The 27,311-nt window shown below is 50.0% G+C and overlaps 1 protein-coding gene across 1 annotated transcript in view; it reads left to right on the top strand.

Annotated features, from left to right (window-relative positions):
• Positions 1 to 3,950: 3,950 nt before the first annotated feature.
• The window catches only part of Sctr (secretin receptor), a 49,346-nt gene continuing 25,985 nt past the window's right edge, over positions 3,951 to 27,311 (top strand). The window contains exons 1-3 of the mRNA XM_059280203.1: positions 3,951 to 4,055; positions 16,657 to 16,774; positions 24,840 to 24,947. Coding sequence (XP_059136186.1) covers positions 3,951 to 4,055; positions 16,657 to 16,774; positions 24,840 to 24,947 — 331 coding nt within the window. The remainder of the gene's footprint in view (positions 4,056 to 16,656; positions 16,775 to 24,839; positions 24,948 to 27,311) is intronic.

The following is a 27,311-nucleotide window of genomic DNA, read 5'->3' as shown; positions in this document are numbered from 1 at the left end:
TAAAGCTAGATTGGCTGGCTAGCAAGCCCCCCCCCATCTGCCCATCTCCACCCCCTTAAACTAGGATCACAGATATACAGCACTAAGCCTGGTTTTTTCATGTGGGTGCTGGGGATCAAACTCAGGTCTTCATGCTTGTCTTACAATCACTTTACCAAGGGAACCATGTTCATAGCTTCACTATATACTTTGCGTAGCATTTACCGCAGGCTGAAAAAAATTTTCCACTGCATTTTACAGTTGCTTACATCTGCCAACCAACAGGCTTGCTCATTTTGTGGTGATACAGGACTCTTAAATGGCAGCTCAGTTATCCCTTTTAGCCTTCTAGAGCGGGTGCAGGCAGAGCACCTTAGTCTCTCCACATGGGACTGAGGTTGGCAAAGGTCTTTCCCCAGGCTTCCAGCACCACCATGTAGCACCTGGAGCAGGGCAGGTGCTCAGCAAATATTTGTCAAATAATGTTAATTCTCTACCATGTTTTTTTGTTGCTGTGGGGTGTTTTTGTTTTTGTTCTTTTTGAGGGGGCCACCACCCAGCTCCCAAATAAATCACACACAGAGGCTTATTCTTAATTATGAATGCCTGGCCTTAGCTTGACTTAGTTTCTTGCCCGCTGTCCTTAATTTAAATTATCCCATCTACCTTTTGCCTCTGGGCTTTTCCCATCCTCTTACTCTGTAAATCTCACTCTTACTCAGTGGCTTGCTGTGTAGCCGGGTGGCTGGCCCCTGGAGTCCTCCTCCTCTGGTTGCTAGATCTCCTTCTCCCAGATTTCTTCCTCTATATGTTCTCTCTGCCTGCCAGCCCCACCTATCCTTTCTCCTGCCTCGCCATTGACCAGTTCTTTATGAGACCATCAGGTGTTTTAGACAGGCACAGTAACACAGCTTCACAGAGTTAAACAAATTTAACATAAACAAAAGTAACACACCTTACAATAATATTCTACCACAGTGGGGAAAGAAAAAACAAACAAAAACCAACAAAAGAGATAACTGGAAAAATAATTTAAAAACAAACAAACAAGCCAGCCGGCTTGGCAAATCCTCTTTACGAAGTGAAGAAAATTAGACAATTTTCTAATTCAGTGTGATGGTTAATGTTATCAACTTGACAGGATCTAAAATCACCATGGAGACAAACCTTTGGGCATGTCTGTGAGGGAAATTAGGTTAAATGAGATGAGAAGATCCAGTCTGGATGTGGGCAGCACATCCCATGGCCCAGGGGTCTGGACTGAATAAAAAGGAGAAAGTGAGCTGAGCTCCAGCATCCATCTCTCTGCTTCCTGACTGTGGTTGCCATGTGACCCGCTGTCTCTTGCCTCCATGCCTTCCCCACCATGGTGGACTGTGCCCTCCAACCATGAGCCAAGCCAAACCCTTGTGGCCTGAGTTGCTTTTGTCGTGGTATTTTATCACCGCAACAGAAAAAAATGACTAGCACGGTCAGTCAGCATCAAATCAGGCGGAATGTGCTATAACCAGCCCTCAACAAAAGCAACAGAAGCCTCACCCTTTGATACAGTCAGAAAGGATGCTTATTTACGCTCACGGGACTATGTTTAGCTAAACAAAAGAAGAAACTCCTCAGCCCATTCCCACAAGTAGGAAGCTCCAAGCAGTAACCAAGCTCCAGCAGAATGCTTGCCTGACATTCACAAAGCCCTGGGTTTGGTCCCAGCATCACATAAAACTCGGTATGATGGAACCTGTCTGTAATCCCGGCATTTGGGATGGAGTGCTAGGAGGACCAGACCTTCAAGGGCATCCTCAGCTGTATCCTAGGGAATTAAAGGCAAATCTGGGCTAGAGGCACACTCTCAAAAAACAAGGGCTAGAAGGAGTTGGAGGGGTACTGCAATTTAGAACTGCCAAGAGGTTTGTTTAGATTTTTAAGGATTTGTATATACTGTAGAGAGACAGAAAGTACTCTGAAGAACACACTGAAGGAAGAGGAGGAAAGATTTCTTTCTCTTTTGGCACCAGGTAAAATTTTCATTGACTTTTTTGTTTCTTGAAGAAGATTGTGTTTACCCTTACAATCTGCTTCAGTGGGGTTCTAAGTGTGTGTGCAGATGGGCTGGGGAGATGGTTCAGTCTGTAAGGTGCTTGCCGGGTAAGCATGAGAGCTTATAAAGAGTCGGGCACAGTGGAGTACGCTTGTTACCCAGCACTGGGGAGGCAGAGACAAGGGGACTGCTGGGGTGGGTAGCCAGCAGGGCGGCCAGATAAGGAACTTCAGTTTCACTGAGAGACCCTGCTCAAAAAGTAAGGGGAGAGTGATTGAGGACGACACCCACCCCCACCCCCACCCCCACCCCCACCCCCCACCCCCGCTGATCTACGCAAACCTCCACACAGGCACACATTCTCACACCACAAGTGTCTGTAGACTTGCCCTGAAGCTGAGAACAGACTCCCCTGTCCTCAGGAAAACCTTTAAGACTCTCATGGGAGAACAGATTGACTTTCTAGGGTTCTGACAGCTGGGACTTCAATTTAGATGAACCACTTTCCTGTGTTGTGTGACTGAGGCTACTGGATTAGAATTAAGAACTAAGACACCGTTGACATAAAAGAGTGGTCCCTCTCTTTCACAGGGAGGCTGACATTGGAGCTTGGAGGATGTACAGTATGGTATTTCCCTGAAGTGGCTACCACGGTATCTACAGTCCCGTGCTCACACCAACAAGTGCTCTTTGCCAGACTTTTAGGGTGCTTGCCTAACTCTTAGGGAAGCCTGAGTTTGATCTCCAGCACGGCATATACACAATCCTAGCATCCAGGAGGTGGAGGTAGGATGGTCAGAAGTTCAAGGTCATCCCGGGCTATGTAATGAGTTTGGAGTCAGGATGGGACTTTACCTCAAAAAAAAACCAAACAAACAAACAAAAAAAACAAACTTCTACAGTTTGGGGTGTCAAGTGTTGCTTGCCCACAGGCCCCTGTGTGGTCTCTGTCCCTGGGGTGGAACAGAGAAAGTGATAGCTTCCAGGAGGTGGGACCTAGTCAGAGGTCTTTGGTCATAAGGAGTGCTGGGCCCTGACCTCTTTCTCTTTGTCCCCAGGACTCATTAGCCAGGAAGTTTGGCTCCACTATGCACTCTCAACACCCTGAGTGTGGTGGGCTGCTCAGGCACAGGCTCAAAGCAATGGGAAGACAGTCTTGGACCCGAACCCTCCAGACGATGAGCAAATCAACCGTTTTCTCTTTTTGCGTGGATTAGCTGCTGCATTTACTGCAGTAGTGAAAGCTGACTAATAAGAGATTTTTATGTCACTTCAAGCTGTCCTGTAGGACACAGTAGACATTGACTTCTGTTTGTCTCAACGTCAGCCTGGGGAGTGTTAGCTGATTATTAGAGATGGCCTCGACCAGGTGTGGGAACCCACATCTGTAAACCCAGCCCTGGGGAAACTGAGGCAGGAGGTTTGTGAGTTCAAAGCCAGCCTGGGCTATATAGTAAGCTGCTGCCTCAGTCCTCAGAGGATTAAAAAAAAGAAAAATGTTGCCTACTTTGTCATTGCTCAAGGTGCATGACTTATATCTTTATACTCCAGAGAGTAGTTTCTGGGTTGGAGGGGAAGGAGGGAGGTTGCGGCTGCCTCCAGGCCAGTGGCTGGGGTCCCTCCCCCTCTCTCCTCCCTGCCAGCTCTGTGCTCCCCCATCGCCTCCCTGCTATTCCCAGCGGGTGGAGTCTCGAGCCGCGTCCAGTCCTTATCAATAGGCACTGGGCAGGTTAACACTCTAGCCTCCTCCTTCAGGGAGCAGCAGACCCTAGCCTAGCCGTGGACCTGGTCGGATTGGATAGGTTCAGCCATGGTTTCTCTGGGCTTGGGGTTCGCTCAGGGTCCTGGACGCCGTGCAGGACGCTGAACGAGTCACCGAAATAGACACCGAGCTCCCGAGTGGCCAGAACGCAAAGGCGAACTACAATCGGCGAGCATGCCAGGCACCGTGAGCCCCTGGCCGTCATCCTGGCCGTCATCGTGGGGGCCACGGTCGCTGCTTCTGTTGCTGCTGCTGCTGCTCGCCGGAGCAGCGCACACAGTGAGTACCGCGCCCCTCCAGGACATGGACCCGAGGGACCAGCCCGCCTTCCTCTACTGGGTCCTAGGAATTATGAGAAGTAGCCGATCTCCCCTCCCTCAACAATAATATCGTTCACTCCGTCGGAGTCCCCTTCGGAGTCCCCTTCTCCGAAGGCAAAAACTTCCTGGGCTCTGTGTCCCAGGTGAGGCAGAGCTAGGCTGAGTCCCCTCGCCCTTCACTCATCCCTTCCCGCCCTCTGAGCTCACTTCTTTCCACGAGACAGTTCTGCAGCGGCCCCAGCAATGTCAAGTATGCTGGACACTTGCTCTCCAGTGTTTCATCAAAACCCCCTCCTCCCCCTTTGAGACCCCGGTCACTCAGGCTTCACAAGCAAGGAGACCCAGGCTCAGAAAAGGGGCGGGAGAGGCTTATCCCACATCAGAAAAAAAGTCAGAACCCACATTCTTCAGGCTAGCTAGAGCCTTGACGGTTTTACACACTCCGGGTTGCAGATGGGAAATTTCAGAAAGCTATGAGCAGAGTTTTTGCGTCTGTGATGGGACCGTTTTCCGTCCCGGGTCCGTCCCGTGTCCCGTCCCGTGCCCCACATCCCCCCGCCTGGAGGGACTGGCTTTCTAAAGTCTGTGCCTGTGGGCTCCTGGGAGCAGCGGGTCGCGACAACCTCGGGGCAGGAGAAGGACGAAGTTGGAGGAGAGAGAAGCCAGGGGATAGTTTGTGTTTCTTTCCCATAGAAACTCCTGGGAACTTTGGGCGGCTTCCCCTGGGATATCCGAATGAGAGGCAGGCTGGAATTGAGGCTGGCGGGAATGGAAGGAACTGGAGAGAAGGTCAAGGCTGCCCGGTTGAGGACTCCAGGGTTTCTCCTCTGGGCAAGCTCCGCAAAGTGCCCCACCCCCCAGGTCTGGGTTCTAAGAAACTACAGATCCTGAGACTCCCGTCTTGGTCAACGACTTAGTTTCCCGTTTCCTGAGGCATTCTGTGCAGCTCCAGGGCTGCAGAAACAGGTCAGCTCACTTTCTTTTTGGTCTGGAAGGGATACTCCAGGTTATCTCAAATCTTCACTGCACCTCGGAACGCTCGCTGCTTGTGTATAGTTCATTCAAGTCCTTAATTTTACAGATCAAAAGCCCTCAGAGAGGGACTTGCTTGAGATCAGCATGTCAGGAGCGGGGCTGGGTCTAGGGCCCAGATCTCTAGATTCCTAACTTGGGGTGGGGGGTTTGGCCAGTCGGAGGTATGTTCTGTCCCATGTGCCCCTTGTATTTGTACATTATTTACACACACATATGCACCGTGTGTCTCTAGAAGGGTTCACGTGGGCCTCTGTTGCATGGGCTTATCCTGATTGTGCATCTATCTGTTAGTGTTTGTGGCAGAAACCGCCTTTAATAAATGAGGGTGGAATTGACCTCCTTTGTTTGGACAGTCTCCCAGCCTCTGCAACCTTTTCCTTTGGCTTGTTTGACTTTGGGTGGCCAGAGGTGGGATCTTGAAATTCAAGGGTAATTTCTTCCTTCCTTTTGGATTTCCCTCAGAGGGACATCGTGGGCCTCTTCCAAAGAGACCACTGAGGCTGAAATGCTTGTCCCTACCTCCCTTCCCTGCCCCTTTCTTCAGGGGAGGTACCAGAAGAGTCCTTTGCAAGTAGAAACTGAAAATTATTGACCGCTGAAGGGGGCTGCTTTTTGTTTTGTTTTTCCATAAGAAACGGAGCACACCACCTTCTCTCCGGCCTTGCTCCATAAGCTCATGAGGGCTTTCACCTGGGACAGTAATACCTGCCTCCCCCCACACAGTGTCCCACCAGACACATGCTGTAGCTTGAGCAGTGAGCTTTGTCTTTTCCAGTTTTACCCCTAGGACCTGCCTCAGGGTAAGAGAGAACTCAGTAGGCGTGTGTTCAATGAATGACGGTGGGGGATGAAATGACTTTGGCGTCCACAGGAGAGTGTCTCTTGTGTGTACGGATGGGTGTGCATGTTTGTGTGTGCAGGTGCATGTGTGTGGATGTGGAAGCCAGAGAGAAACTTCTGGCTTTTATGCCTTAGGTGCGCCCACCTTGTTTATTGAGGCAAGGTCTCTCCCGGGCCCGGGCCTCACTCAGGAAGCTAGGCTGGCTGGTCAGTGAACCCCAGGGACCCTCCTGTCTCCACTTCCCAACACTGGTTAGTTTGGTTGGTTTATGTCAACTTGCCACAAATTATGACCATCGGGCATGCACACAGTGCACAGACCACACATATAAAAAGCTTTTAAAGATTATTATGCTCTCTATACTAGTTCTGCTGTTTCTTATTGAAATATTTTATCAATGTGTTTTGATCATATCCACTCCCTACTTATTCTAACTTCTCCCAGACCCATCCCCATCCCCTCCCAAATTTCTCTTCTCCTCTCTCTCTCTCTCTCTCTCAGTCCAATAACACACCGAGTGTAATTTATGCTGCCCATATACTCATGGATAGGACAATCCACTGGAGCATGGGGAACCTACCAGGGTGCACATCTCTGAGGAAAACTGATCCGCATATCAGTGACTACCTGCCAGTAGCTCCTCAGCTGCAGGTGGCGTCTCATAAATCCCTCCCCGTCCATGCTGGGATGTTGACTGACTTGATTTGTCTAGGCAACCACAGCTGCAATAAGTTCGTATGTCGGATTGCCCCGTGTATCAGGAAAGCACTGCCTTATGACAGTCCTCTGTAACTTCCGGCTCTTGTCACCTTTGTGCCTCGTGATTCAAACAGGGTTTCTTAGCTTTGACACAATTTTTTTTTTTGAGACAGATCTCATGTAGCCCAGGATAGCCTCCAGTTTCCTATGTAACTAAGGATGATCTTGAACTTCTGATCCTCCTGCCTCTACCTACGGAGTACAGGTGTGTGCCACCATGCTTATGCTGTGCAAGGGGATTAGAACCCAGGGCTTCATGCATACGAGCAAGCATTGTACCAGCTGAGCCACATCCCCAACTCTGAGACTATTGACACGGGGACCAGACATAGCAGTGCTACGCGTTGTATGCGTTCTAGCTGCGTCTCTGACCTCTCTAGATTTGAGGCCGGGAATATCTCTGCAAAGCCGTGACAGCAGAATGTCTGTCAAATGCTCTATGACTGCAGGGGAGGAAATTGCCCATGTGACAACTACTGCCTTGAGGGCGGTCATGGTTCTGAGGGTACATCAACAGGACTAAAAGCAGGTGTTTGCTGCGCAGTGGATTTGAGGCACCGAGGTTGATGACAGAGAATCCGAGCCCAGTGATGGGAACAGGCTGTTAGGATTTGGATCTTGTGTGTGTGGAGGCCAGAGGTCACCTTGGGTGTCTTTCCTCAGGACCCTGCCCATCTTGGATTTGTGAGACAGGGTCTCTCACTGGATTTTGGAACTTGCTGATTTGGCTGGTTGAGAGGCTTAAAACCCCCTGGGACCTGCCTGCTCCTACTTTCTAGCACTGACATTTTAAGTATTTGTCACTAGGCTGGCTTTTTAACGTGGGTTCTGGGGACTTGAACTCAGGTCATTGTGCTCAGAATGCAGTCACTTTACCAACTGAGCCATCTCCCCGACCCTAGGGTTTAGATCTTGTATACTCTCCAAAGGGGTGTCGAAGGCTTGGTGTCCAGTCCATAGACTAGAGAGTGATGAGAAGAAGTTAGGGGACATGTGACCCTGGCCCTTCCTCTACCTCTCTCTGTTTCCTGGCTATCCTGAAGTAAGCGGCATCCTCTACCACATGCTCTCACCATGATATACTCTGCTGCTACAGGCCCAAAACACATGGGCCCAAATGAAACTCTAAGAAAAGTAAATCTCGGCCCCTTAGTTGGTTTCTCTGGTGCTTCGTCACAGCAGTGGGAAGCTAACTAACACGCGAGTGTACAGAATCACAGCCTCGTTCCAAACCGGATAGAGACTCCGCAGGGAACGCATTCTTTGCTTCCCTTTCCTGCCTTTGCATTTTCTCCTTCTTGACCCCCCCCCTCCTTAGCTGATGCCCCCGGAAACAGAAACTCTCCAGCTGCAGAGCCTGACAGACAGAAGCTGGAAAATCCTCCCAGCACCCTGCTGGTCTGAACAGCCCAGAATGACTTTCCAAGACTAAAGTTCTGCCATTGTGGTGGCCCCTTCCAGTGTGTCTTCATTGGACCCCAGTCTCTCTTCTGTCAAGGACGCTGACCTTCACCAGCCTCTGGGGTACCTTGCAGCCCAGGGCAAACCCACAACACTCAGATCCTGTCTACTTGCTTATAATAAATAGAAGGCTGCTTAGGATTGTGAGGACTTGAAAAAAGGAGACTGTCCTGGGGCTGCGGGCTTCAGCAGACTGCTCTGACAGATGAACTCTAACGGGGATAGGCAAACCTGGTCAACTGTGTCTGCAACCCAGACCATCCTGTCCCTTACATGAGTCTGTCAGGGTCAGGACCTAGCCCACAACCTCAGTTTACCCCCAAGGACTCTATCTGGAGCCCCCACATTGTTCCCCTCACCCTCAGCTCTCAGAGGCCCTCTCATGTGACCTGTCTATTTGAATTCCTGGCCCCCTGATTCACACTCTCGTTCCTAGCTGATGCATTTGCCTGTCATTTGCAGAGAGTCGAGACTACCTGGACAGATTCCTCTGATGGATGTGTCTACAGTGAAGCCTCTGCTTCTTTCCTTCCTGTTCATCTAGGCCAGCCAGGCGCCCTAACAAACCCATGTTCTAGGGGCTGGGGCGGTGCTCAGTTGGGAAAGTGCTTGTCTAGCCATCACAAGGACCTAAGTTTGATTCCCAGATCCCCGTGTTTTAAAAAGTCAGATGTAGCTCATGCTTATAATGTCAGCTCTGGAAAAGTGGAGACTAGAGTCCCCTGGGGCCCTCTGGAAAGCCAGCCTAGCCTGCTTGTTAAGTTCCAGGCCAGTGAGAGACCCCCCCCCCCCAAAACAAAACAAAACAAGAGATGAAGAGAGAAAAAACCAAAAACAAGATACACAGCATGTGAAGACTAATAATATGACAGGTTGATCTCTGGTATACCTACGCGCACACACACACACATACACACATACACATACATACACACACATGCACACACACACACACACACACACACACACACACTCCACAGACTGACCAGCAGAAACAATTAGGATTTCCTTTCCCCGGTTCTGGAGCCGCAGTCCAGATCCGGGTCCGGCAGGTGTGGCATCTAGAGAGGATTCGCTTCCTGGCTTCTTGGTATCTACTCGGTCATCACATGACCTTTCCAGGGAGCATGGTGGGTGGATATTGTCTCTTCTTACAAGAACATGAATCCTTTAGAGTCCAGCCTCTACCCTCACCACCTCACTAACATTACATTCTGAGTGCCTCTGTCTCCAAACACGCCCACACCGGGTGTGAGGGCTTCAGTGTATGAAAGTGTATGGATTTGGGGTGACATGCCACTCTTTGAGGAGGGGTACTGCCCTCTCGTCGTGCCCAGTCCCTCCACCTTGCCTGCCTGTGCTGCTCAGCTTTTTGTCGTTAAAACAAACACATGGAATGATCAACTTATGAAGGCAAAAAGGTTGATTTTGGCTTACAGCTTTGGAGATTCAGTCCACAGTGAGTTAGCCTGCTGCTCTGGGCCTGTGGTGGGGCCAGCATCATGGTAGAAGTTCACAGAGGAGCAAAACTTCATGATTTATAGCCAGAAAGCAAAATGAAGACAGGAGGGGCTGGGGCCCCACAATCCCCTTCAAATGTACACCGTGGGATGGTTGTTTTGAATCATCTGGGAAGGGAGTATCATTGAGGGGGTGTCTAGATTGGGTTGGCCTCTGGGCATATCTCTGAGAGATTATTCAGATCCCATCAATTAAGGTGGAAGGATGTGGGGAGTTGCCATTCTCCGGTAGGGGTTCTGATTGTGTCAGAGTGGAGGAAGGAACAGAGCATTGGTGTGCACACATTCACTGCTGCTTCCTTCTGACTGTGATGTCATGGGACCAGCTCTCTCAAGCTCCTGCTGCCGTGACTTCGCCACGGTGGACCGTATCATGGAACCGTGAACTAGAACAATCCCTTTCTCCCTTCATTCACTTTTGACTGAGTATTTTATGGCAGCAATAGACACAGAGCTAAGCGGACTCCCGCTGACCAATCTTCTACCAGTTCCTGCCTTCTAAAAGGCCTACAACCTTCCCAAAAAACACTGAGATAGGAACAGTCTCTAACACACAGGCCCTGGGGGAACATTCTAGATCCGAACTCCAGCACCATCTCACACCTCAGAAACTTCCTTCCCCGGGTGACTAAATTTTGCGTAACCAGCCCCTGAGGTCTGTCCCAGCCCTGCTTCTGGGTCTGACTTCTTCAGGGTCCACTCAGAAGCAAGGTCACACTGAGAGGTTCCCTCTCTTTAGATGCCCACCTTGGTCTGTCCCTTCAGGGCTGGTAACAGTCTGGACCCTTCATTTCTGGTCCCACCTCTGCCCCCTGGTGGCAGCTCATTGGACGATGTATCTGGACTCACTGGTCACACTGCAGCCTGGCTCCTTCTCAACATCCACAGAATCAGGCTCCTCAGTGGCCTCCATTCAGCCACATTTGCTAGACGTCTTTTAAAGACAAAATCTTTAAAAGTGTATGTGTTTGGGGCTCAGGATGGAATGGCTTAGCTGGTAAACGCTTCCTGGCAACCATGAGAACCTGAGTTCCATCCCTACAACCCATGTCAAGGCATCAAGCATGGCGGTCCATTCACGATTTCAATATCAGCACTAGGGAGACTGAGCCAGGAGAATCCCTGGGGCTTGCTGGCCTGACAGTCTAGCCGAGGTAGTGAGCTTCAGGCCAATGAGAGACCTTGTATCATAGGATGTAGAAGGTTTTCTTGAGCAAGACACCCAAGGTTGTCCTCTGACTTTCACATGTGCACACACCTGTACATACATGAATATACATACACATGCACACACAATTAAAAATCAAGTGTGTTTAAGGGGACTCGATGTTCTGATGTACATTATGAAATGATTGCCTCAATTAAGCAAATTTACATCTGTCACTTCATAGAGCTCCCACCCCATGTGCGTGTGTGTGTGTGTGTGTGTGTGTGTGTGTATGTGTGTGTGTGAAGAGCTCTTGATATCAACCCTCAGTATCTCACCCTTTCCTCCATCTTCCAGCTCCATGTAATCACCTTTTTACTGTTTTTTATCCATTTATTTTTTTGGAGTATGTGTATGCTGGGGCTTGACTCAGAGCCTCACTCATCACGGACAAGCATGTTTCTACACATCTGACTTGTTTTGATTCTGTAGAAGTGATATCATACAGAATTTGTCTTTCCATGACCGGCTTATAATACCCTGAAGTGTGCCATCAATCATGGTAGGGATTCCTTTGTTTCCCTGTGTGCGTGTGCATGTGTGTGCGTGTGTATATGAAGATGTGCGTGCATATGGAGGCTAGAAGCTAACTTTGGGTGTCATTTATCAAGTGCCATCTGCCTTGTTTTTGTGAGACCAGGTCTCTCATTTGGCCTGTAATTGCTGACTCAGTTTGGTGGTGGGCCAGCGAGACTCTGGCATCCACCTGTGTCCACTTCTCCAGGGCTGAAATCGCAAAGCTCGTAGCCTTGTTTGACTTTTCAATATGGGTTCTAGCAATCAAACCCAGGTCCTCACGCTTGCATGGTGAGCACTTTACCAACAGAGCGATCTCTCCAGCTCAGAGTTATTTAGTACAGTTTAGGAGGATGGAAAATCCCGTACTGAGGAGCTGCTTCTAGCCAGGGCCTTCAAGCTACATCATCGTGTCATCATAGAAGGTAGAAGGACAAGAGACTCTGTGTGTGTGTGTGTGTGTGTGTGTGTGTGTGTGTATGTGTGTGACAGAGAGAGAGAGAGAGAGAGAGCAAGCAAACATCCCTTTATTTGAGACCCACTTCTATATAACTAACTCTCGAAATATATACATGTGTATATAAATTATCAATATGTTAATTATATTATATTAACATATTATATCATATACTTTAACTTATATATAATTTAAATATAATTATGTAATGTATAATATAATTATATATTGATATTATTATTTAACAATATATTAATATATCATGATAATAGCATTAATCCATTTATGGGTGCTGCCATAATAACCTCATCTCCTCTCCAGAGTCCCCTTCTCAACACGATTACACTGGGAATTGATTTCCAGCATAAGAACCTTGGTGACACATTCACGGCAGCACATCATCTGGGCAGGAGAAAGGACACAGAATGGGGACATGGGGTCAGGAAGCCCACACCCTGCTGTCCCGGGCAGAGGGGCTCAGGAACACAGCTTCCTGCTTCCTGTGTTGCTGGGGCTCTGTCTGGACTCTCTGCCTCCTTGTCTTCTGCTGCTCCTTTGTTCTTGTCTCCCGCCTGCCTCTGCCTGCTTCTTCATGCTGCATCTTCTCAGCCTCACAAGAGCCTTCATATCATAGGACCCAGTGGTCATTGTCCCCTTGCTTTGTTGATGTTACCAAATGACCTTCAGCAGCAGTCCTCCATCTGTCCACTCGTCCGTCTGTCTGTGTGTCCGTCCATCCATCTATCCATCTGTCTGTCTATCCATCTGTCTATCCGTCCCTCTGTCCGTCCATCCGTCCATCCATCCATCCGTCCATCTGTCCATCCAGCTTCCTCACCTCTCTGTACTTAGATCATCCCACTCAAGCTTTGGTTCCCCACCTGGAGGCCCTTCACCATCTGCACCTCTTCATCTGGACACACTACTCTCACCTCAGCACCCAGGTGAAGCGTTGTCCTTTCCTGCTGTCCCATGCCCACCCCCATGCTCCACCCAGCACCTCCTCCCTCAAAGCCTTTACCACCACACACTCTGGCCACTGACCTTTCTGCACCCACTGAAGACCTAGAAGCCCAGCAGTGGAATCTATATCCCATTCCCTTGGTGTCCTCGGAGGTAAGCAGACTGCTGGGCATATAGATGTGCCAATCAGCGTCTGACGGTGACATTTCATGTTCTGAACTGCTGGGTTCCCTTCTAATTTTTCACTGTACAAACTAAATTATCGCTCTGCTACCAAAAGCATTCATTGGCACACTCAAGTTGTTAGGCAAGTAATGGCATTATAGGATGTAAACAGCAGGATGATGCTGAATCTTTGAACTGTCTTCAACATTTAGACGCGCGTGTGTGTGTGTGTGTGTGTGTGTGTGTGTGTGTGTGTGTGTGTGTTTTCAAGTGTGGTGCATGTGGAAGCCAGAGTTCTACACCAAATGCCCTCTTCAGTAGATCTCCACCGTATTTTGGTTTCTTTTCTTTGCATGTGTATGTAGTGTGAACGCATGTGTTTCTGTGTGCTCATATGTGTGTGTGTGTGTGTGTGTGTGTGTGCGCGCGCGTGCGCGCGCACACTGTGTATGTGCACGTGGAGGCCTGAGGTTGATGTTGGGTGTTTTCCTTAATCACTCTCCACATTTTTTTCTTTTAAATTTTATTTTATTTTTATTTATGTATATGCATGCATTTCTACATGGGTGCATGATCACATGAGTGCAGTTTCCTGAGGAGGCCAGAAGAGGGTGTTGGATCCCTTGGAGCTGGAGTTTCAAGTGATTGCCAGCCAGCCAACATGGGTGCTGGGAACTGGACTTGGGGCCTCTGCAGGAGCAGCACGTGTTCCTGACTGCTGAGCCTTCTCTCTGGCCCCATCACGTTATTATCAGAGGCAGAACCCAGAGCTGGACAACTGTTTACCGAAACAGCCTCCCTGGGGATCCTCTGCCACCGCCTCCTGGGCACTGGGACTACTGGCAGGCCACCATGCCTACCAGGCATTTGCATGGGTTCTGGTGGTCCTGATGGCTGCAGACAAGCACTTTATCTCCTGAGCCGTCTCCACAGCCCCACCTTATTTTTTTAAAGACATCTGGGGCTTGCCAAAGTGGCTAGGTTGGCTGGCAAGACCCAGGGACCCTCTTTAGACCTCTTGTGTCCCCATCACCAGCCTTGGGATTCCTGCAGAAACTGCCATGCCCAACTTTTTACATGGGTGCTGGGGAGCCGAACCCAGGTCCTCAAGCTTGCTCGGCATCTCACCAACCAAGCCCTCCTGTACACCTCCAAGGATTTAGCAGAGTTCTAAATTCTGTCATCATACACACACACACACACACACACACACACACACACACACACACACACGTTTCTCTGTGTAGCTGTGCGCCTGTCCTGGAACTCACTCTGTAGCCCAGGCTGGCCTCAAACTCACAGAGATCCACCTGGCTCTGCCTCCTGAGTGCTGGGATTAAAGGCGTGCGCCACCACCGCCCGGCTCATCTTATATTTTATCTTCTCAGATTTAAGAGTCCAAAATTAAACTCACAACAGTTAATAGAACTCAGCATCTTTCTTTTCTTCTACTGATGTTTGCTTCACTACCCCCTGCCCACCTCCAAGCTGGGCTGCATTCTTCCATTGCTTTCTCAAGGACAGACTATGGCTGCCATAGCTTCGAGTCCATCTGCTTAGTTAACAGGGTAGGCTGACATTTCACCCCACTGCAGGACCAGGAATCCAAGAGCATAGAGATTGCCCCAAACTGGACTCCTTTGGATTAATCAATGGGGTGGAGACACACAGAGCTGCAGGAGCTGCAGGACTGCTCCCGGGGGGTGGGGGGGCAGTTTTTGGCTCTCAGGTCAAGAAGATTTAGGAAAACATCCCGAAGACAGAGATGGTGGATATCAGAGGACTGCCCAGAGACAAATGTGAGCTTGTGTGTGATGATAGCATGCCCAACCTCAACATTACCCACAAAGACACTGTTGGATGTGTAAAGACTCACACAGATACACAGATGACATGTCACATACCAATGCTTTAGAAAGGAAATCACTGGAGCTGGAGAGATGGCTCAGTGGTTAAGAGTGTTTGCTGCTCTTGCAGAGGACACAGGTTCAATTCCCAGCACCCACATGGTGGCTTAAAAATGCCTATTAATTCCAGTTCCAGGGGACCAGGGCCCTCTTGTGGCCTATAAGGGCACTACATGCACATAGTGCACATAATTTCACACGGGTACATACATATAAATAAAAATAAATCTTTTAAAAAAGCAAATTAGTACAGGACATACCCCGGCAATAACAAAATTGAATTAAAATATGGAAAATTAAAAAATAAAAGTGGGCCAAAGGTGTGGCTCGGTTAGTGTAATGCTTACCTAGCACGCGCAAAACCCTGGGTTCAAGTCCCAGAGGCTGTTAGCCCTGGGCATGGGGGGAGAGTAGAATGGAGACAGGAAGATCAGAAGTTCAAGGTCACCCTTGGCTACACAGGGGGTTTAAGGCTAGCCTGGCATGTGTGTTCTCACAAGAGAACAAAACAGTAAAAAGAGCTTCCCCAGATACTATCAAGGAACTCTTTCATGGGATGATTGCCAAGAGGAAATGGAAGGAAAAAGTTCAGAAGGATGAAAGGCTGGAGGGTTGGCTCAGATGGGCATCATTCAACCAGCAGGGGTTCTAGAAAAACAGGGGGAGGGGGAAACGGGAAGTCAGCACCGGTACACAGAAACTAATCGAACGGAACAAAAAATCATCGACCTGGGGGGAGGGGGATGGGACACAATGCCCAGGGACACATAATCCTCTTGTGGGACTCCCCTCAACAGCTAACAATATCTCATTGTCAAAAGAAGTCATTATAAACACTGAGCGTTGCTTTCACTAAAAGTGATGTGAACGGAGTGTACGGAATTCGGGGGTGAGAAATACTTCTAGGGAGAATTTAAAACATCTAAATCTTTAACTTCCTTAATAGGAAGTTTGGGACATCCCAATAACCCAAGAAATAGTGTTGGCTTAAGAGTTGGAGAGCTGGGGCTGGAGAGCTGGGGCTAAGAAGCAGAACTATACTGCACAGTTTGGTTCTCAGCAAGAGAACCTGGCTCCATAACCACCTGAACCTCCAGCTCCAGGAGTCTGGCGCCCTCTTTTGGCCCCTAGGGGCACTTGCACTCATGCACATCCCCATACAGAGCTATCAACATTATATATTTCTTATCACACAAGTTTGTGCATGTTTGCTAGAATTACACTTAAATTTTTATTTTTATTTTTCTAAAAATTGATTCTGGAATGTTCCCCGACTCCCAGGTGTTGAAGAGTTACCCAAGCTTGGCGCTGTTGGGAGATGGTGGAAGTTTTAAGTGGGGACCAAATGGGAGGCCTCCGGGTCATCGTAGGTGTACCTTTGAAGAGGGGAGCAGGACCCCAGACGCTCTTCTTCCTCGTTCTCTCTCATTCCTGGCCATGAGGTGGAGGGCTGGTATCCACAGAGATGAGTTTGACCCTGTCCTAGAGGTAGCAAAGGTCCCCTTCCTTACCGAGCAGTGGTTATGAGGAGGCCGGTGGAGAGTTAGGTCTTTCTAGAGATAAGGAGGTCATCCCACTGCAGTGTCGGAGCTAATGTTGGAGAGACCAACGCGGGAGTCGACGCTCCCGCCCTCACCATCATTGGTCTGCCTGCCTGCTCTTGCTTGAGGAGTCAGGGTCCATCAGCAGCTGACGGACACTGATGACACTCTTAATTTTCCCCTCGCAGGCTGGAGCTCTGCCCCGACTGTGTGACGTGCTCCGAGTGCTGCAAGAGGAACGGGCCCAGTGCCTGCAGGGACTCTCCTCAGAGAAGACAGGAGACCTGGGGCTGGAGACAGTATCAGGTAGGAGACCTCCCCACCCCGGGGGCACTCTGCAGGTGGATCCTGTCCAGTCATCTGGGGTGGGGAACTTGCCCGCAGGTGGGCTGTCCAGGGTGGGTCCAGGTTTGTCTGCTCCATCAGCTGAGGGATCGGGTCCATGGTCTACATGGACTCTGAAGCGTCAGACCTCCTTTCTCTGGAGATGGCCAATGCTTTCTCACCATCTGCTTCTGCACACAGTTTATCAAGGTGAGGTTTTTTGTTAGTTTTTAAGTCTTTGAGTGTGTGTGTATGTATGGGGTGTGTGTGTGTGATACATACGTGTGTGTGTGTGTGTGTGTGTGTGTGTGTGTGTGTGTGTGCGTAGGCACACACATGCCAGGGCATATGTGTAGAAGTCGAGGACAACTGGCCCTTGTTGGAGACAAGCTTCAACACTGCCGTGCATGCCACTCTAGCTAGCTGGCCAGAGCACTTCCAGGGACTTTTCTGTTTCTTCCTCCCCCAGGAACTCCGGGATTATAGATGTGTGATTTCACACCTGGCTTTATGTGAGTCCTGGGCTCTGAACTCAGGTCCTCATGTTGGTATAACCAGCATGCTACTCACTGGGCCATCTCCCCAACCCAAAGCAAAGGTCTGGTGGGAAGTGCTTCCCAGGGTCATTGTTCTCAAATCCATACTCTTGGCGAATTGTGATCAGTAGGGGGAGGGGCAGTATGGTGTCAGGACAGCTGAAGAGAACACACCTGTTGCTGATGGTGCAGACCAAGAAGCTCAAAAGAGACCCTGCCTGAGAGCACCAAGCTGAGAGGATTCCATTCAGCACCAGATAGAGACACATGTCTTCCGTTGCTGGATGACTCCTGATGTCCCCTCTCTGAAAGCCCTGTAAGGGCCAGAAGGCATCTTTACACTTTCAAATTTTTATTTATTTTATTTTATATGCATGAGATTTTGCTTACAAGTATGTCTGTGTACCCTGGGCATTTCTGGTGCCTGAGGAGGTCAGAAGACAACATTGGATCCCCTGGAACAGGAGTTATCGATGGTTGTGAGCCACCATGTGGTAGCTGGGACTTGAACCCAGATCCTCTGTAAGAACAATAAGTGCTCTTAACCACTGGGCCACCTCTCCAGCCCTACCAGGGAGCATCTTAGCAAACATGGTCATGTGTAGCACCCTTCAACTCCCAGCTTCCAAAGAGGGCACCGCTAATCACCCAAGCTTTCTTGTTTAGGGAGTGCTGACGGGCACTCACTGGTTGTGTGACTGTAGCAAATTATTTAACCTTCTGAGGCTCAGTTCCCTGATCTCTAGAATGGGGCTATCATGTCTGCTTCAGAGTTATGATGATAAGTGTGGTAAAGTGGGTATGGGACAGGGCAAGACCCTCCATTCAATGCCTAGCACCATGGTCGGTCAGTCAGTCAGTCAATCAATAAATACCTACCATTATTATCAATCAACACTATTATAACTTTGTATTTAAGTGCTAATTGCATTCCTGTCCTCTTCTCTTCTTTGCAGTCTGCCATCTAAGAGTGTGTCATTAAGAAAAGAACCTGGGGCTGGGGAGGTGCCTCAGTCAGCTAAGTGTTTGCCTTGCAGACATGGGGACCTGAGTCAGATCCCAAGAACTCACGGTTTTGAAAAGCCGGGCACGGTGGCATGCGCTTGCAATCCTGGTGCCGGACTGGAGGCACACGCACCGACAGGTTCCGGGGCTCACTGGACAGCCAGATTAGCCATGTTGGCGAGTCCCAGACCAAGGAGAGACACTGACTCAACAAACAGGATGGTGGTACCCTGAGGCTGTCTTCTGTCTTCCACATGCACCCACGCACACATGAATACACAGTAACACACACACATACGGAACACACACAGACGTGCACACACACACACACAAATACACACACCACACAAATACACAAGAACACACATACACTAATACACTGGAACACCATACACACACACACACACACACACACACACACACACACACACACACACGGTTGAGGATTGTTCTTAGAACCAGGCAGGTGTCATATGCTCTGAGGAGGGACTGAGGTGTGCTCCTCATCCTGCCCTGTGACCTCAGTGGGTTCCCAAGGAACTCAGCCCTCGATCCCTCCCAAGGTTCCATCTTGGCTCACTCAGGAGCGGTCAGGGGACTCTCTGCTGGGGGCCTGGGGTTAATGGTTAAGCTGTTGATTCTCTCGGGTAGAGGTTAATGTTTGAAAGCTAGATAAATGACAGGAAATGCCACTCACGGAGTGTCACCAAGCCTGGAATACTAAAACAAATAAAAAATTAACTCTCTAGATCTGTTGAGTTAGGTGACCAAGTCCACTCCGTGGGAATGTCTCAGGATCATGACCCTTCCCCCTACCTCCTGGTCGCCACTCTACTGGGATGTTTATTCCTTGGCTTACAGAAGCCATCACCCTCTCAGAGTGGGCTGGGGGATGTTTCTGACTCTCCCTACAAGAAGAATATTCTGGAAAGATTGTATGGTGGCCAGATATTTGTAGGTTCTGTGGTCCTAACAGAACTGGGCATCCATTCAGCTTTGTCACATAGGGTCTGTGTGACCTCCAGCAAGATTGTGCCTCTCTGGACCTTGGTGCCCTACTGTTTCCTTCAAGTGGAGCATGCTAGCACTTTCTTCTATCTCTACCAGAGGGTTGATCTCCCCATAGCATGAGTGGGAAGGCACGGGACGTTTTGTACTCTTGTACTTTTCTATGGAGATAAAATTCATATTAAATCACCCCCTTGGAGGGTTACAATCTCCTGTCACTGGTCATACTATGCAGTCTCTTGTATCAAGTTCTAAAATGCTCTCATCGGGCAAGGAGGAACTGTGGGCTCCCTGCTGACCTCCATCAGCAGATGCAGGGCCCCAGAGCAGGGCTGCTCCGACTCCTCTGTCATATGCTCCAGAAATAGTCCCGGGTTATCATCAGGCCATCTGTGCTGATTTAAAAATAAGCCAGGGACTGAAGGGTGGCCCTTGTGGGTCAGCGCAGGGAAAAGTGAAAGTTGCCCAAGGGCTGCCTCTCTGTGACCCTGCTGGCTGGGGCCCTGAAGATCCCCAAAGCCACATTCTGTCCTCCAGCTTGGCCTCCCACATCCCTGTCCAGCTTCACCCTAGACCAGCCTCTGGGGGCCATCTCTAGGCAAGACGCAGGCACACATGGTATTGGGTGTCTGCCTTGGGCCTGCAGCCGACTCAGGGACTTTCCAAATCTAGAGGAGCCTACACCCTCCACTGGGTGGCCACAGAACATTGTCTCTTCACTGTGGCCTTTATTTTAACTCCGTTCTCCTGGGGTGGCTGACACATAAACCTTGGCAGTTTCTCAAAAACACCTCAAACTTTGCTCTGTGTGGGTAGTAACTAACAGATCCCTATCCCTGGCCACAGGGCCCGTGTGCACATGGCTGGGGAAGTGCATTCTGCAAGGCTGTCTGTGGTCTCATCTCCATAGCCGTTCTTCTCTGGGCCGTGCATCACATCAGTTGTACGGCTTTCCAGCAGGCTTGGGCCTTTTTCCTTTTCTTCCCTCCCTCCCTCCCTCCCTCCCTCCCTCCCTCCCTCCCTCCCTCCCCCCTCTTCCCTCCCCCCTCCTTCCCTTCTTTCTTTCTTTCTTTCTTTCTTTCTTTCTTTCTTTCTTTCTTTCTTTCTTTCTTTCTTTCTTTCTTTCTTTCTTTCTTTCTTTCCTGACAGAGTCTCATGTAGCCCAGGCTGGCCTCAAACTCACTAGGTAGTCAAAGATGACCTGAACTTCTGATCCTCCTGCCTCCACTTTCTGAGTGCTGAGATAAGAGGTCTGTGCCATTATGCGGTGGTTTATGTGGTGCTAAGGCTCGGGGCTGTGTATACACTAGGCAAGTGCTCCCCCTATGGAGCTAAAGCCCCAGCACCCTGTTAACTATTTTTTTTTTCACCATTTGAAGACATAGTAAATTCTCTTTTTAAAAAAAGCCCCACAAAACTAGTAATATAAAAATTGTTCAAAGTACCACCCAAAAGCTAGGGCCTCCATGTAGACAGTTTCCTCACCAGCCAGGAATTCCTGGGTCTGCTCTTAACCTTCTTTGCCCCGAGGGTGGAGCTGAACTGGCTGAACAAGCATCTGTGGGTGTTCAGTAAGTGTGCTGTGGAGGGGCAGCTTGGCAGGGTCACCCTTCCCTGGGCTGAGAAGATAGGAAAGCTGTGTGGGATTCCCACTCTATCAGTCCCCCTGCATTTGTCACTGTGCCCCCACCCTGGAGTCCTCTGTTCTTCCTCTAAAAACCCCATGACACTCCATGACACCTGGGCTGTTGGGACAGTCAGCTCCAGAGTGTCTGCTACGCCTTGCTCAAGCCTGGCATGGTTCCACCCCAGCCAGGGGCTGACTGAGTGTCTCTGAGCCAGCTGGCAGGGGTTCCTACCTACCCCAGGCACTCTTACCAGGCCTCAGTCAGCTCTAGGTTGACTGTTCTGTGGTCCCTGCCCAACATGACTTCCAGAAGGCTCTCAGACATTCTGACACCTCATTCTGTCTGACCAAGCAGACAAGGTCATCTACCACATGGACTGGAGCCTTTGGCTAGTGCCCTGGTGGCTTGGCCAGCCCCACACAGCTCCGAGTCCCTCTTCTCAGGTGACTGATAGGCCCTGGAAGTACTGGAGAAGCCACTGAGTAGACAAGGAGGCTGCATCCTGCAGCCACCTGGAAATGTGTGCTTAAGGAAGGGGACACAGGTTCCTCTTTGGCCTCCTGGACTCCGGATGCTGGAAATAGAGAGCAGCATCTTCTGGGAAGGACCCAGCCAGGATCAAATCACACCCGTTCCGTTACTTTTCTCATTGTTGTGATAAAAGCAGCTAAAGGAAGGAGGGCTGACGTGGTCACAGTTTGAGGGTACAGTCCATCGTGGCAGGGTAGGCACAGCCTCGGGGTCTTGAGGTAGCTGCTCACATTGCATCGCAGTCCATCACGGTGCGGAAGGCGGGCAGCAGGGACATAAGGCAGCTGGTTGCATGGCATCCACAGTCAGGAAGCAGAGAGAGATGCATGTCCATGCTCGGCTGACTTTCTCCTTCTTATTTCGCCCCAGCCCGTGGGATGGTGCTGCTCACATTCAAGGTCGCTTTTCCCACCTCTATGAACTCCATCTTGGAACTTCGAGCAGACAGGTCAGAAGTTGACCTCCTATGCAATTATAGAGCCTATCAAGCTGACAGTGAACATGGACTCTCATACCCAGGGACACCTGGGAAGATCCTTCTAAGATGGGGAGGGAACATTCATGACTGGCTGGAGGAAGAGCAGCCTCTGGGATGGTAGGACAGACAGACACTCTGTGGCAGTTTCAAAGCAGAAATGCACAGGGCTTTCCACCTGCCAGGCTCACTGTGAGATGCTGGGTGAAGATTCAGAAGCATCTAAGGGTAACTCACCTCCTGGGTTCCTCAGAGGACCAATGCCTAGTCCTTGGTCTTGTAGACGCGTTTGCTGCCCCACAGAACCCTATCTGTATTAGTTTTCTTGTTGCTCTGACATAAACCACCCAAGAGAGGAGGGATTTATTTTGACTCATTGTTTCTGAGAGTTCCATCTGCAGTCCTTGGTCCTACTGATTTCAGGCCTGTGGTGAGGCAGAAGGCCATGGTGGTAAGAACATGTTCAGAAGGATACTGTTCGCTTCATGGTGGACCACAGGCAGAGCACAAGAAAGGGATTGAGTACTGTGCAAAACCTTCACAGACTGCCCTTGAGTGACCTACTCCATTCAACTAAGCCCCACTCAAAAAGTTTCCAGAACCTCCCAGAACAGCACCACCTGCTGGGGACCAACTGATTAGTACATGATCAATAGGGGACATTTCTATTCATATCAAGACACTCAGGTCTGGGATGTGGCTCAGTGGATAATCTAACACACGTGAATCCCTGGCCTCCATCCCCGGGTGTGCCATGGCGCTTGTGATGGTTAGCTTTAATTGTTAACTTGATCAAGCTCAACTCACCTGAGAAGAGACTGGGTTGGTCTGTGGAGGACTGTCTTAACTGAGTTGATAGGTGTGGGAAGACCCTGATTGCTGTGGGCAGCACCATTCCCTAGGCAGGGCTCCCAAGCTGTATAAAAGTGGAGAAGCTGAGCTGAGAATAAGCGAGAAAGGAAGCAAGCGTGTGATCATTCATTCCTCTCTGCTCTTGATGGGGATGCGATGTGACTAAACGCTTCAAGTTCTGCCACTGTGATTTAACCTGGAGGTATAATACAGTAAACTCCTTCTCCCCTAAGTTACTGTTGGTTAGACTATTGTATCGTGGCAACAGAAATGAACTAGAACCGTGGTCCAATCTGTGATCTCAGGACTCAGGAGATGGAGGTAGGAGGATCAGGAGTTCAAGGCCAGCCTGAAATACATATTGAGTTCAAGGCTGTCCTGGGATACTTGACATACACAAACAAACACACACACACACACACACACACACACACACACACACATACACACACACACACACACACAGAGAGAGAGAGAGAGAGAGAGAGAGAGAGAGAGAGAGAGAGAGAGAGAGAGAGGAGACAATGTTCAAGCATCAGTCCAACCATGCTATGTGTCCTCATGACATCATTACCCCATGGTAACCTGCCCCACCACAGAGGCTCTGCCCCTTACTTTGCACCGGAAGCAGCTGGAAACATGTCCAATTCACAACTCTCTGGGTTTTGGTCTACAGGACTCTAATTTAGCCATTGGGAGGTCGGACCCAGAATCTTGCATCTCATAAACTCCCCAAAGATGCTGCTCTATGTGCATCAGGACTTTGGAGAATCTGCTCAGCCTTCCCATCCTCCTGATCTGTGGGTCCAGAGTACCCCAGCTTCCAGCATACAGTGACAGAGGCAGTTATTGACTTAGTTTCCAAACACCATTGTCCACCAAGCAGAGGGTCCCCAAGAGCAGACGCTTATCTGGTGGTTCATAACTGGAGTTCCCGGGCCTCCCATGGGCCTGGCATAGTGAAGGTCCTCGGTATGTGGCCAATGGACTGGTGGATGGATCAGTGTTGGCACAGTCCCTTCTGCATGTAGACTTGTCCTTGACATCTCTGCAACTTCTCAGGTCCATGTCTTCATCTGGGCCTTCTACACTCTCTGGCTTGGTATTTGTGGGGGGAACACAAGGCATATGATTCAACCCCCACTTTACAGTGATTGTAGAAGCCATGAAGTAGAATGAGGAGGGGTGATTTACTGAGTTAGCACAGCCAGGAAACACAGAGGCAGGACGTGTCTGCCTAGCTCACCGTTTGGTGCCATTTTATAGTCTCCAACCACCTGACCTGTGTCGAGGCATTGGTCAACCCCAGGCAGGCTCAGGGGCCAGGATGAAGAGGCAAGGAGGTGTGTGTGTGTGTGTGTGTGTGTGTGTGTGTGTGTGTGTGTGTGTGTAACACAAGGGATGGGCCTGGCCAGGATGAATGGGTCATCAGAGGGTACAGAGGTCTGGGGAGGTAAGAAGGTAAGTCACATGTGACATGTTTCTGTCCTGGGGGAGCCCCTTTACTTGGATGGCAATGTTTTTGTTTTGTTTTGTTTTCTTGACAGAATTTTATATGGCCTCCATCTTTCTATGTAGTTGAGGATGACCTTGATTCTACTGCCTCCTCCCTACTGGGGTTATAGGCATGTGCTACCACACTCAGCTTCTGTGGTCCTGGGGACCAAACCCAGGGCTCCTGGGTACACTAGGAGGTGCTCCAGCACCTGAGCCACATCTCCAGCCCCACTGTTAGGAGTTGATAGGAAATGGTGTCCATGGGCTCCCATGTTAAACACTGGGCCTCTGGTTGGTGGTGCTACTTTGAAAGGTTCTGAAATCTAGGAGCCAGGAACTGAAGAAATCTCTCAGAGGCATGGCTCTTGCAAGACCCTGGTTTCCATGCATGCCCCAACCCTGGAAAGGTGGAGTTCAAGGAGCCAGCGCATATGGGAACTGGGGTTCAAGGGTGGTGATGGTGGCAGCCTTGGTCCAGGCTCCATCCTGATCCAGCGTGGGGCTCTTCTCTGCAGGCTGTGAGGGGCTGTGGGACAACATGAACTGCTGGCCCTCCGCGGCACCGGCACAGACCGTGGAAGTGCAGTGTCCGAAGTTCCTCCAGATGCTCACGGGCAGAAATGGTAACCATTCAGCACCGAGGGCCCTGACCAGAGGTTGAAATGGCTCCTGGATGAGAACTCAGGCGCCAGGAATCTCTGAGGACAAGCAGTGGGTGAAATGACCAGGAGAAATCTCTGGAGACTGGAATCCATGTGTGGGTGTGTGAGAGCACAGTTTCCAGGGTCCCATGGAAGGAACCAGGAGACAATGTCTTTAGGGAAGTCTGAAGAAGGCTGAGACCAGGGAGGTGGTTCAGCATGCTAAAGATGCTTGCTGCCGAGTCTGTGGATCTGAGTTCGATCCCCATGACCCACATAATGGAAGAAGAGAATTGATTCCCACAAGCAGTTTTCTAACCTCCACACAGGTGTCCAAAAAAAGTAATAATAAAAAAGGAAGAGGGGGAGGAGATGGGGGATGTGGAAGAGGAAGAGGAGGAGGAGGAGGAAGAGGAGGAGGAGAAGACCAGGAGGGGAAGAGGAGAAAGAGGAGGCAGCAGAGGCTAAGATGTGCCTTGTGTCCCCAGTTTAGGAACCCTCTTCCCTTCTTCCATATTTCTGTTCTCTTAGTGACCAGCCACCTTACTTCATATACCCCACAGTGCCAGCCTCTGAAGCCGAGTGCCTCTAGAACACTCACTTTCTGTGCCCATTATTCTGGGCCTTGCTGGTAACCGGAGGTGTCCCTGGGTGCCCTGGCCTCCTGGTGGATGCCTTACCTGAGTACATCTGCAGTTTGGGGTGATTACCGGCACTTGCTGCCATACCCGGCTTTCATGGGTGTTGGCATCCAAACCTGGGTGCTCATGCTTGCACAACAAGCTTCTTACCCACCCGGCCTCTCCCCAGCCCTGGGAGTCAGTTTTAAACACCTTCCTTTGTTCCTGATCCCTCTCCTCTCTTCCATCTCTCATATTCTCTTCACTAACCTCGGAACCTCCACGCTAGCCCCCTTTTCCTGTCATGCTTACACCTTCAATCTTATCAATGGTCTTTCCTGTCAGGACCCCTCGTGGGCACTTGGGTCTGTGAAGCTCAGGACTCGGGCCACTCACGCCCCCATGGTTGGCTTGGAACAGCGTGCTGGCCAGGTTCCTGCTGAAAAGGACTTGTGGCTGTCCTCTCTACCAGCCACGCCCTCAGAGCCTTCTCAGAGCGGGCACACCTGTGGGCACAACGGTGACCGAGGCTTGCCCGATCACAGCCCTCCCACTGAACGGCTTGAACTCCTGCCCTCCTCATTAACTGGAAGACCTCTGAGTTGTTGGTGATTCACAGCCCAGTTTTCTTCTGCTGCAGCTTGGCCTGCTGCCACACGGTGTCGCTGTGGGACCGCAGGTTTACCCTGAGGCCCTGCCTTCTGGGTGCTGGCCTGGCTCCCGGCTTGGTAGGAAGATCAGCTCACTGGGTGGACTCCTACCTAGCCTCAGGGCGTTGGCTGACCCAAGAGCATAGGTCAGGACCTGTCTGGGCCTGCTAGTCACCAAGAACTTTTCTGTCCCATAGCTCTATCTCGGATCCGACTGGACATTTGTCCTCTGGCCCTCCAGAGGGGAAGGCTCCCCATAGTGTGTCCCCAACCCCAGAGGAACATGCTCGTGGACACCAGTCATTGTTCAGACAGCTTCCTTTTGAACAAGGAAAATGCATTCTGGAGTTAATTCCTAAGGAGTTCTTTGCCACAACAATCTTCATACTGGCCCAGACAGGCATCTGAGTGACTAGAAAAATTGCAGGCTGATTTCTACCCCAGATAGTTCTCATGCCCGGGCTAGAATCTTCCTTCAAGGAGACATTCCTTTGATTTATTTTCCTTTGAAAACAGTACTGGTATTTTCAAAGTTCCTGTCTAAAGTGTATTTAGCAGGACATGATCCTATGGGCCTGTAATCCCAGCCTCCTCTGCAGCTGAGGCAGGAGGATCCCAAGTTTGAGGCCTTTTTGAGCAACTCAGTGAGACTCTGTCTCAAAATAAAGAGTAAAAGAAGGGGCTGGGGAGACGGCGTGGTTGGCAAAGTACTTACTACACAATACGAGGACCTGAGTTCGATCCCACCATCCAGGGCAAAGCTGGGCGCAGAGGCACACGCTGTAACTGCAGTGCTGGGGAGGCAGAGGCATTAGGATTTGGGGTTTGCTGGCCAGTCAGGTTAGAATACTAGGTGAGCTCAGGTTCAGTGAGAAACCTTGCTTCAAAAAATAAGGTGAAGAGTGGCCAAGGAAGACACTTGATGTCACCGTCTGGCCTCCTTGTACACACACACACACACACACACACACACACACACACACATAAACACACACACACACATAAACACACACACATAAACACACACACACACACACATAAACACACACACATAAACACACACACACACACACACA

The sequence above is a fragment of the Peromyscus eremicus genome, chromosome 15, assembly GCF_949786415.1.
Source record: "Peromyscus eremicus chromosome 15, PerEre_H2_v1, whole genome shotgun sequence".
NCBI lineage: Eukaryota > Metazoa > Chordata > Mammalia > Rodentia > Cricetidae > Peromyscus > Peromyscus eremicus.
This window is presented reverse-complemented; position numbering and strand designations above follow the sequence as displayed.